The sequence below is a fragment of the Dysidea avara genome, chromosome 2, assembly GCF_963678975.1.
Source record: "Dysidea avara chromosome 2, odDysAvar1.4, whole genome shotgun sequence".
Taxonomy (NCBI): domain Eukaryota; kingdom Metazoa; phylum Porifera; class Demospongiae; order Dictyoceratida; family Dysideidae; genus Dysidea; species Dysidea avara.
In genome coordinates, this window is record NC_089273.1 from 11240576 (window position 1) to 11253388 (window position 12813).

Consider the following 12813-nt stretch of genomic DNA (forward strand, 5'->3'; position numbering starts at 1 on the left):
CCGATATAATATTATGGCTTTTATGTATGGCCTCAAACTAAACACTATAAATCACAAACCATTAATCCTATGGGTACACAACTTGTGTCATTATATGTTTGATACAATAAGGAATAAATGATACCATGTGACTCACCTTGCAACAAAACAATATTGCCAAAGCTTTCCATGAAACGACATGTACTCAATGAAAATGCTCATACTATTAGCTTTGCCACTCATTGGCAAATCATGACAATAAAGATCACATGAATAAGGTATTTGTACAAAAATGGCTGTCTGTTTCATGTATCAAGGAAACTGGACAAGCCAGACGCCAGTCTTCAAAATAAGTGAGTGAATGAAATTACTATGATTGTGCTCATAGTAGCCCAATGTATATACCAGCTGATAAGTGGTTTTCAAGTGATACCATTAAGTATCCATGCATCAGAACTAATTGTGCGTTTTATGCTATGTAAAAAAATGCCGATTTATTGGCTTATGCAGCTTTAATGGTTAAATATATGATGAAAATCTTACTATGATCTTAGGTGGTGGAGAGGATTATGGTTCAGGATCATACCAAGTCACATTTACTGCTGGAGAGACAATCAGTTCATTTGATGTTCCAATAACTAATGATAATGTAGTGGAAGATGATGAAATCATAGGTCTCACTATTCAGTCAACATCACTACCAAATAGAGTTAGTGTTACTAACCCATCACAAGCTAACATCACAATAATGGATACTACAAGTTAGTAAAAAAAGTCTAAATTATTTTGCTACATTTGTTATGAAATACATTATTCCAGTAGTGTTAATCTTATTGCAAATGGTGTGAGATATTTTACTTGCATTAGCCAACAAATGTGAAATAAAGTGTATACTTCATGTACTGTCTTTCATAGACATAACGGTGAGATTTATCCAGGACAGATTCTTTGGTTCTGAAGAAACTGGATCAGTAGTGGTAACACTGGAGCTAGTAGGAGGATCATCTAGTAGATCATTTGATGTGATTGTAACTCCATCAGAACAATCACCTGTTTCTGCTGAAGGTATGACCTAAAGCACTATGACACTAGATAGCATCATAACTAATGCTGATAAAAACTTGATTAAACTTAAACCACCTAAACAAGTAGAATTGTATCAATATAAAGTGTTTATAAGTAAAGAAAGAGTCTGTGAAGCAGGCCAAAGCATTGGGGCCAACCAGTTAAATAATACATTGGTGTCTTAGGTATACAATAGAAATAGGTGGCGTGCAATAGGATCTGTGGCAAAAGCTTTGAGATTTTGTATTTTTGCCATGTTTGAATATGGTAATTATGTAGTGACTTGCAGTTAGTTAACTTAAATTGTGACTGTTCTTTGTTGCAGTGTTTGATTGCTCTATTTGAGTATCTCTAAATTTATTGCAAACAAAATGTGACCATAGTCCACCATTTCCACCACCTCTGTTAATTCAATGTCAACTACTGCAGTATTGTTGTTATGAAACAATTCTTTTTTTTATCAGGTGATGTTGACTTTAACACTACAGACCAAACAGCCACATTCCCCAGTGGTATAACAACAAGTAATGTTAGTATAACAGTGTTCAATGATACCATTGTTGAGGGAGATGAAATGTTTGACTTAACATTAACTGTACCAGAATTATTTAATGGAAGGATATCAGCTGGTAATCGTGATATAGCTGTTGGAGATATCACTGATAATACTAGTGAGTGTGGTTAATGCTTTTCAAAGTTACAGCCAGGCATTAACTGATTTTATTATAATCATAATAATGCTTTACATGCAAGTATTGCACAAAATTACTGCAAGCGTTATGTAAATACTTTTATTTGATGATGTAATCTTTAGTGGTTGTAATCGACTTTGCTGAAGGACAATTTACTGGTAGTGAATCATCAGGAATAGTGGAGGTGGTAGTTGTCAAGGTTAGGGGAACATCTTCAGCTCCTCTTGATGTAATAGTTACTCCTTCTGAGCAATCACCATTATCAGCAACTGGTAAGGAATACATTGGTAGATATAATGTTTAGTGACTACTATACTCCAATAGGATCAGGTGTTGACTTTGACTCTAATCCAATTACTATAACAATTGAAGCTGGATCAACAGAGGGTAGAGGTAACATATCAGTGAGCTGTGACAATGTGGTAGAAGGAGTGGAGACTTTTGATATGAATTTAACACTTGCTAGTGATAATCCTCTAGTGAGAGTAGGCAGGGACACTTCAGTTGGAATAATCACTGATAGTACAGGTATGATAGTAGTATAATATATCTATGTTGATCAGTGTGTGACATGTGTAATATTGTGTATAGTTGTGGTGAACATTGAACAGTCCAGTTATGAGACAAGAGACAACAGTAGTGTAGTGACATTAACGCTAAGACTCAGTCAAGTATCATCCGAACCATTTGAAGCTGTACTGACTACAATGGACATCACTGCTACAGGTGAGTAAATCAATTGAACATTGATTACATGAACATTTTCGTATTAAGAATTAGGTTTGGCAATGAATATGATAGGGGGGGCCAAAGCCTCTCCACTTTTTATTGCAGTGCTTTAAGATGATTCTTTGATATATCCTAATTAAGTAGTCAGATTCTCTAGCCAAACAGTTGTGTACTCAAATAATCCTTCAGACATATTTCTAACTAAAAAATTATTACTAAAATTCAATTTTAGAATGCAAATTGATCATTTAAAATTTCTTCCTACATTCTTGCTACAGTAGAAGGCTGTCTTATATATCGTCTTCACTGTTGCACTGCAATATTTATTTAATAGTTATACCACGGCTGTGAGGGATTTGCTGATATATACACCCAAAACCCGAGGGTGCAGCCCGAGGGCTGTGGTTGTATAATATCAGTAAATACCAAGCAGTCATTGTATAAGTGCTATAAATCACTTGGGGCGCGCTCACCTAATAGGTAAGAAACTAACGAGAACTCATCCCATTTGTTTTATACAGTAGCATCTGAATATCGATCGTGGGTTTAATAGCGTGGGCTAATAGCCATCAGAACATTAGCCAAATGTTAAAGCGTCATATAATATGTTACTATGCTTCAACACGCAATGATAGAAAACTTGTGATTGTGGGATGGAGTTTATAGTGCAATCATTTTTGTACTAAGTTAAGCCAACTAACTTCGCTATTTGGACAGCAAGTTATTATATATGTTAAGTAAAGTACTTAGGACTGTAAGTGACTAACCTATTTCGTAGTATTAGTAGCTTTGCTATTTTGTGGTCTGTTCAAAGGCTGATATGCGGTGGGTAGAAATACGCATCCACGATGGCCGAAACAATTATTTTGTGCCTTCATTATCCTTTAGTAACAACTAAGGAGTCATTCTTAGCAAATATACTCAGCTTAGCAAATACTACAAAAATGAGTCCCGCAATACAAAGCTCTATGTTGCTCAATATAACGAGTCAAAGTGTATCATTTCTTTGAACTGGCAGGGTATCAAAGTCATTGGCAAACCGCCTTTCCATGATATTGTCCAGGCAATATGTGAATTAAATACTGAGAGGCACCTTTGAATTCCCACACTAAAGTGGTATATATAACATATACGTACACATCTTTTACACTAAAAGAGAACTACATTTCCAAAATGTGTGTTGTATGTTGTAATGTGTTTGCTGGTTTATCAGTATAATTATATAATAGTTGTACGGACATAATGTGGAGTCTATGAAATTTATAAACCTGAAAGCCCGGCCTGTAGTGCACGAGCGAAGCGACGGCACTACTAAGAGCCTGAAGGTTTATAAATGTGACCGGATCTGTGAAAAAGGGACATAATCGCACAAGCCTAAATTAAGTATCAAGCATTGAATACATTGGGTGAAATACTTGCGTATTATTGTAAAAATTTCGTCAATTTTGTTAACGTTGATTCTTAGCGAAGGAAGGGACTAACAATGAAAACCTGGATATCATCTTAATCGCCTACTCAAGAGCAGTTGGAAAATCTTTGTTTCGTTGCAGTAGACCCAATGATACGTAAGTTATGAGCGTTTGTTTAGATCATATCAAAGTGATCGTACGCGATCGATTTTTCTTCATGAATTTTGCCTTTTTATGCAGTGAAAAAGGGCGAGTAAACGACAAACTGTTCCAGTAAACGATACCTCTGTTCATGACAAATACGATGGTGAAAATTGTAGTTCCGTACCTCAATCCGTTGGTAAGTTACAACCGTTTTTGTAAGCGCCTGTAATTTATTTTCCCTATACTTGCTGTACATATCGATTTTTCTGTTGTCGCTATTTTGGAGGGTTGTAACTCCCAAAGCTATTGGCACATGAAGCTGAAACTTTGCCAGTAGGTACACTTGGCTAAGTAGATTGTAAATATTTAATAACCAGCAGTTCGAAAAATATGCGATTATGTCCTGTTTTTGCAGATCTGGTTACAAATTTCATAGACTCCATATTGTGCCCTTATAACTGCTTTAGACTCTATTTCACATTATACTCAGATTACTTACCTCATCCACGGCTGTTTCTGCTGTAGGCTCAACAAAAGCGGCTGGTTTTCTTGCGATAATACTAGCGCCATGGCAACTATGCACCCTCACGTGACAAAATAATAGTGCTTGATAAATCACTTCACATGAACAATGCACAGCAATTGTATAAACCTAGATTTTGAGCATATGTTCTATTATGCCTGAAGGTGTGGAGTATATTAGAAAACAAGGTGGAGTATATGATATTTATTACCCACCCAAAACAGCCTAAATAGTAAGAGTCTAAATATCTAAATTGATTGTATTAACAGATGTTGAGGATTACAATGGAACAAGATTTACAGTTGATGTTCCTGCTGGAGCATTAACACAATCATTTACAATAGATATTATTGATGATGATGTTGTAGAATGTGATGAAGTGTTCAGTGTCACTATAGAGAATGTTACCACATGTGGAGTAACTACTGGAGATGTTATCAGTAGTAATGTGACTATAATTGATGATGATGGTGAGTGGAGTTATTACAGAGTCATAATCTATCTATGTAAAATGTTTCCACACACAGAAGCAGTATTATCACTGAACCAAACAGAATATTTGGTATCAGAAGCTGATGGTCAATTACTAGTGGGTGTTACACTTAGTAGAGTAACTTCACAAGATGTAACTATACTAGTCACTATCACTGATGGGACAACTACTGGTAATATTGTTTACCCAATGACTACACGATACTATTAATGTACATATCTTTCACAGGTGGAGAAGATTATAATGTAACACAACAATCACTACTCGTCATACCAGCTGGGTTGACATCATCATTATATAGTGTAGATATTATTAATGATATGATACATGAAGATGATGAGACATTTGATATTACTATAACACTGATGACAACTTGTTTATCAATAAGTGTTGATAATAATTCTGCTACTGTAACCATCCTTAATCACGGAGGTACGTAAGTGTGGGCACTGTTAACGATTATTGTACATTAATGTCTGAGATTGTTAATAGTTGATGAAGTATCATGTACCATAAGAATGTGTGTAATTCATTACAGTGTAACCATATAAAATTGTAATTCAGTATCTAAATTTTGTTTATCTGTATAATAAAAGTGACTGTTTTATTAGGTTATTTTGTTAACATGCTGGAGTATATAAATAATTTATATGTTCTCTAGAGTAGTTGAATGGAAATCTGCATATAAATGAATTGGTTATACAAACAAACTCATTTTTCCTGTTTGAACAGACATACAGGTGTTCAGATAATGAAGTCCCACTGTATCCGTATTTCATCCCGTTGTACGCTTCAATCATTTTCATAATAGAAATTATATTGACTCCATTTTCATGTTCACTTGCAATTGTGGACAGATGCATACAGTTGGGTAAACACAGTTTTCCAAAACTATTTTCAGTCAGATAGGCTCTATATAGCTGACTGTGGGAGTACTACACAAGACATTATAACAAGCTTAGAGACTATAATAGATTATTTATGGTATTTTTCATCACATACAATATCATATCCATTTTATTTTAATGTAGTTATAACTGTGAGATTCAGCCAGTCCACATACCGTGTTAATGAAGATGTCAGCAATGTTACAATAATGTTAGAACTGAGTAGTTCACCTGCTATTGATGTCACTGTACAAGTGTTTAGTAGTGATGGAACAGCTACTGGTGAGTGTACAACATTACACTAATACATAATGTGATGTTGAGTGATAAATTGTTGACTGTTACATTATTACAGGTAATGATACAGATTACACATCTGGAGTGTATACTGTCACATTCTCTGCTGGAGTAAATTCATCACAACTCACCATTCTTATCACTGATGATAATATATTAGAAGATGATGAGACCTTTAATCTCACAGTTAATCAGTCCTCACTACCTGATGGAGTTGTTGTAGGAGATCCTAGTCAAGTAACGGTGACCATTGTGGATGATGATGGTGAGTGTGGTAGATTGTATAGCACTGTAAATATAGATACAGTTATGCAAACTTTAAAGTTACAAGCCGTACTTGTATGCTACATTTCCACAGATATTACTGTAAGCTTCAACCAGTCAACATACATGGTTAATGAAGATGAAGGACCATCACAACCTGTATTAGTTCTCAGTAATCCATCATCAACTGATATCACTGTAATTGTAAATGTCACAGATGGTTCTGCTAACGGTAAGTCTTTGTTAACTCTTAATCCACAAGTAATTATAAGTAACAACTTAACGCATTTTAAATACATAATTTTTGCCGATATAATATTATGGCTTTTATGTATGGCCTCAAACTAAACACTATAAATCACAAACCATTAATCCTATGGGTACACAACTTGTGTCATTATATGTTTGATACAATAAGGAATAAATGATACCATGTGACTCACCTTGCAACAAAACAATATTGCCAAAGCTTTCCATGAAACGACATGTACTCAATGAAAATGCTCATACTATTAGCTTTGCCACTCATTGGCAAATCATGACAATAAAGATCACATGAATAAGATATTTGTACAAAAACGGCTGCCTGTTTCATGCATTAAGGAAACTGTACATGACTGACATCAATCTTCATTATGTCAAAACCACAAGTGAGTGAATGAAATTACTATGATTGCTCATAGTAGCCTAATGTATATACCAGCTGAAAAGTGGTTTTGAAGTGAAACCATTAAGTATCCATGCATCAGAACTAATTGTGCATTTTATGCTATGTAAAAAATGCCGATTTATTGGCTTATGCAGCTTTAATGGTTAAATATATGATGAAAATCTTACTATGATCTTAGGTGGTGGAGAGGATTATGGTTCAGGATCATACCAAGTCACATTTACTGCTGGAGAGACAATCAGTTCATTTGATGTTCCAATAACTGATGATAATGTAGTGGAAGATGATGAAACCATTGATCTCACTATTCAGTCAACATCACTACCAAATAGAGTTAGTGTTACTAACCCATCACAAGCTAACATCACAATAATGGATACTACAAGTTAGTAAAAAAAGTCTAAATTATTTTGCTACATTTGTTATGAAATACATTATTCCAGTAGTGTTAATCTTATTGCAAATGGTGTGAGATATTTTACTTGCATTAGCCAACAAATGTGAAATAAAGTGTATACTTCATGTACTGTCTTTCATAGACATAACGGTGAGATTTATCCAGGACAGATTCTTTGGTTCTGAAGAAACTGGATCAGTAGTGGTAACACTGGAGCTAGTAGGAGGATCATCTAGTAGATCATTTGATGTGATTGTAACTCCATCAGAACAATCACCTGTTTCTGCTGAAGGTATGACCTAAAGCACTATGACACTAGATAGCATCATAACTAATCCTGATAAAAACTTGATTAAACTTAAACTACTTAAACAAGTAGAATTGTATCAATATAAAGTGTTTATAAGTAAAGAAAGAGTCTGTGAAGCATGCCAAAGCATTGGGGCCAACCAGTTAAATAATGCATTGGTGTCTTAGGTATACAATAGAAATAGGTTGCGTGCAATAGGATCTGTGGCAAAAGCTATGAGATTTAGTATTTTTGCCATGTTTGAATATGGTAATTATGTAGTGACTTGCAGTTAGTTAACTTAAATTGTGACTGTTCTATGTTACAGTGTTTGATTGCTCTATTTGAGTACCTTTAAATTTATTGCAAACAAAATGTGGCCATAGTCCACCATTTCCACCACCTCTGTTAATTCAATGGCAACTACTACAGTATTGTTACTATGAAACAATTCTTTTTTTATCAGGTGATGTTGACTTTAACACTACAGACCAAACAGCCACATTCCCCAGTGGTATAACAACAAGTAATGTTAGTATAACAGTGTTCAATGATACCATTGTTGAGGGAGATGAAATGTTTGACTTAACATTAACTGTACCAGAATTATTTAATGGAAGGATATCAGCTGGTAATCGTGATATGGCTGTTGGAGAAATCACTGATAATACTAGTGAGTGTGGTTAATACTTTTCAAAGTTACAGCCAGGCATTAACTGATTTTATTATAATCATAATAATGTTTTACATGCAAGTATTGCACAAAATTACAGCTAGCATTATGTCAATACTTTTGTTTGATGATGTAATCTTTAGTGGTTGTAATCGACTTTGCTGAAGGACAATTTACTGGTAGTGAATCATCAGGAATAGTGGAGGTGGTAGTTGTCAAGGTTAGGGGAACATCTTCAGCTCCTCTTGATGTAATAGTTACTCCTTCTGAGCAATCACCATTATCAGCAACTGGTAAGGAATACATTGGTAGATATAATGTTTAGTGACTACTATACTCCAATAGGATCAGGTGTTGACTTTGACTCTAATCCAATTACTATAACAATTGAAGCTGGATCAACAGAGGGTAGAGGTAACATATCAGTGAGCTGTGACAATGTGGTAGAAGGAGTGGAGACTTTTGATATGAATTTAACACTTGCTAGTGATAATCCTCTAGTGAGAGTAGGCAGGGACACTTCAGTTGGAATAATCACTGATAGTACAGGTATGATAGTAGTATAATATATCTATGTTGATCAGTGTGTGACATGTATAATATTGTGTATAGTTGTGGTGAACATTGAACAGTCCAGTTATGAGACAAGAGACAACAGTAGTGTAGTGACATTAACGCTAAGACTCAGTCAAGTATCATCCGAACCATTTGAAGTTGTACTGACTACAATGGACATCACTGCTACAGGTGAGTAAAGCAATTGAACATTAATTACATGAACATTTTCGTATTAAGAATTAGGTTTGGCAATGAATATGATAGGGGGGGCCAAAGCCTCTCCACTTTTTATTGCAGTGCTTTAAGATGATTCTTTGATATATCCTAATTAAGTAGTCAGATTCTCTAGCCAAACAGTTGTGTACTCAAATAATCCTTCAGACATATTTCTAACTAAAAAATTATTACTAAAATTCAATTTTAGAATGCAAATTGATCATTTAAAATTTCTTCCTACATTCTTGCTACAGTAGAAGGCTGTCTTATATATCGTCTTCACTGTTGCACTGCAATATTTATTTAATAGTTATACCACGGCTGTGAGGGATTTGTTGATATATACACCCAAAACCCGAGGGTGCAGCCCGAGGGCTGTGGTTGTATAATATCAGTAAATACCAAGCAGTCGTTGTATAAGTGCTATAAATCACTTGGGGCGCGCTCACCTAATAGGTAAGAAACTAACGAGAACTCATCCCATTTGTTTTATACAGTAGCATCTGAATATCGATCGTGGGTTTAATAGCGTGGGCTAATAGCCATCAGAACATTAGCCAAATGTTAAAGCATCATTAATATGTTACTATGCTTCGACACGCAATGATAGAAAACTTGCGATTGTGGGAGGGAGTTTATAGTGCAATCATTTTTGTACTAAGTTAAGCCAACTAACTTCGCTATTTGGACAGCAAGTTATTATATATGTTAAGTAAAGTACTTAGGACTGTAAGTGACTAACCTATTTCGTAGTATTAGTAGCTTTGCTATTTTGTGGTCTGTTCAAAGGCTGATATGCGGTGGGTAGAAATATGCATCCACGATGGCCGAAACAATTATTTTGTGCCTTCATTATCCTTTAGTAACAACTAAGGAGTCATTCTTAGCAAATATACTCAGCTTAGCAAATACTACAAAAATGAGTCCCGCAATACAAAGCTCTATGTTGCTCAATATAACGAGTCAAAGTGTATCATTTCTTTGAACTGGCAGGGTATCAAAGTCATTGGCAAACCGCCTTCCCATGATATTGTCCAGGCAATATGTGAATTAAATACTGAGAGGCACCTTTGAATTCCCACACTAAAGTGGTATATATAACATATACGTACACATCTTTTACACTAAAAGAGAACTACATTTCCAAAATGTGTGTTGTATGTTGTAATGTGTTTGCTGGTTTATCAGTATAATTATATAATAGTTGTACGGACATAATGTGGAGTCTATGAAATTTATAAACCTGAAAGCCCGGCCTGTAGTGCACGAGCGAAGCGACAGCACTACTAAGAGCCTGAAGGTTTATAAATGTGACCGGATCTGTGAAAAAGGGACATAATCGCACAAGCCTAAATTAAGTATCAAGCATTGAATACATTGGGTGAAATACTTGCGTATTATTGTAAAAATTTCGTCAATTTTGTTAACGTTAATTCTTAGCGAAGGAAGGGACTAACAATGAAAACCTGGATATCATCTTAATCGCCTACTCAAGAGCAGTTGGAAAATCTTTGTTTCGTTGCAGTAGACCCAATGATACGTAAGTTATGAGCGTTTGTTTAGATCATATCAAAGTGATCGTACGCGATCGATTTTTCTTCATGAATTTTGCCTTTTTATGCAGTGAAAAAGGGTGAGTAAACGACAAACTGTTCCAGTAAACGATACCTCTGTTCATGACAAATACGATGGTGAAAATTGTAGTTCCGTACCTCAATCCGTTGGTAAGTTACAACCGTTTTTGTAAGCGCCTGTAATTTATTTTCCCTATACTTGCTGTACATATCGATTTTTCTGTTGTCGCTATTTTGGAGGGTTGTAACTCCCAAAGCTATTGGCACATGAAGCTGAAACTTTGCCAGTAGGTACACTTGGCTAAGTAGATTGTAAATATTTAATAACCAGCAGTTCGAAAAATATGCGATTATGTCCTGTTTTTGCAGATCTGGTTACAAATTTCATAGACGCCATATTGTGCCCGTATAACTGCTTTAGACTCTATTCCACATTATACTCAGATTACTTACCTCATCCACGGCTGTTTCTGCTGTAGGCTCAACAAAAGCGGCTGGTTTTCTTGCGATAATACTAGCGCCATGGCAACTATGCACCCTCACGTGACAAAATAATAGCGCTCGTTAAATCGCTTCACGTGAACAATGCACAGCGATTGGATAAACCTAGATTTTGAGCATATGTTATATTGTGTCTGAAGGTGTGGAGTATATTAGAAAACAAGGTGGAGTATATGAGATTTATTACCCACCCAAAACAGCCTAAATAGTAAGAGTCTAAATATCTAAATTGATTGTATTAACAGATGTTCAGGATTACAATGGAACAAGATTTACAGTTGATGTTCCTGCTGGAGTATTAACACAATCATTTACAATAGACATTATTGATGATGATGTTGTAGAATGTGATGAAGTGTTCAGTGTCACTATAGAGAATGTTACCACATGTGGAGTAACTACTGGAGATGTTATCAGTAGTAATGTGACTATAATTGATGATGATGGTGAGTGGAGTTATTACAGAGTCATAATCTATCTATGTAAAATGTTTCTACACACAGAAGCAGTATTATCACTGAACCAAACAGAATATTTGGTATCAGAAGCTGATGGTCAATTACTAGTGGGTGTTACACTTAGTAGAGTAACTTCACAAGATGTAACTGTACTAGTCACTATCACTGATGGGACAACTACTGGTAATATTGTTTACCCAATGACTACACGATACTATTAATGTACATATCTTTCACAGGTGGAGAAGATTATAATGTAACACAACAATCACTACTCGTCATACCAGCTGGGTTGACATCATCATTATATAGTGTAGATATTATTAATGATATGATACATGAAGATGATGAGACATTTGATATTACTATAACACTGATGACAACTTGTTTATCAATAAGTGTTGATAATAATTCTGCTACTGTAACCATCCTTAATCACGGAGGTACGTAAGTGTGGGCACTGTTAACGATTATTGTACATTAAAGTCTGAGATTGTTAATAGTTGATGAAGTATCATGTACCATAAGAATGTGTGTAATTCATTACAGTGTAACCATATAAAATTGTAATTCAGTATCTAAATTTTGTTTATCTGTATAATAAAAGTGACTGTTTTATTAGGTTATTTTGTTAACATGCTGGAGTATATAAATATATGTTCTCTAGAGTAGTTGAATGGAAATCTGCATATAAATGAATTGGTTATACAAACAAACTCATTTTTCCTGTTTGAACAGACATACAGGTGTTCAGATAATGAAGTCCCACTGTATCCGTATTTCATCCCGTTGTACGCTTCAATCATTTTCATAATAGAAATTATATTGACTCCATTTTCATGTTCACTTGCAATTGTGGACAGATGCATACAGTTGGGTAAACACAGTTTTCCAAAACTATTTTCAGTCAGATAGGCTCTATATAGCTGACTGTGGGAGTACTACATAAGACATTATAACAAGCTTAGAGACTATAATATGGTATTTTTCATCAC

The 12813-nt window shown here is 35.0% G+C and overlaps 1 protein-coding gene across 1 annotated transcript in view; it reads left to right on the forward strand.

Moving 5' to 3' along the window:
- LOC136247806 (adhesion G-protein coupled receptor V1-like) overlaps positions 1–12813 on the forward strand; it is a 52903-nt gene that overhangs the window by 26140 nt on the left and 13950 nt on the right. The window contains exons 43-63 of the mRNA XM_066039629.1: positions 534–740; positions 895–1044; positions 1509–1715; positions 1859–2008; positions 2061–2264; positions 2328–2462; positions 4811–5011; positions 5069–5206; positions 5263–5466; positions 6066–6203; positions 6277–6483; positions 6577–6714; positions 7331–7537; positions 7692–7841; positions 8305–8511; positions 8655–8804; positions 8857–9060; positions 9124–9258; positions 11606–11806; positions 11864–12001; positions 12058–12261. Of these exons, the coding sequence (XP_065895701.1) occupies positions 534–740; positions 895–1044; positions 1509–1715; positions 1859–2008; positions 2061–2264; positions 2328–2462; positions 4811–5011; positions 5069–5206; positions 5263–5466; positions 6066–6203; positions 6277–6483; positions 6577–6714; positions 7331–7537; positions 7692–7841; positions 8305–8511; positions 8655–8804; positions 8857–9060; positions 9124–9258; positions 11606–11806; positions 11864–12001; positions 12058–12261 (3675 nt within the window). The remainder of the gene's footprint in view (positions 1–533; positions 741–894; positions 1045–1508; positions 1716–1858; positions 2009–2060; positions 2265–2327; positions 2463–4810; positions 5012–5068; positions 5207–5262; positions 5467–6065; positions 6204–6276; positions 6484–6576; positions 6715–7330; positions 7538–7691; positions 7842–8304; positions 8512–8654; positions 8805–8856; positions 9061–9123; positions 9259–11605; positions 11807–11863; positions 12002–12057; positions 12262–12813) is intronic.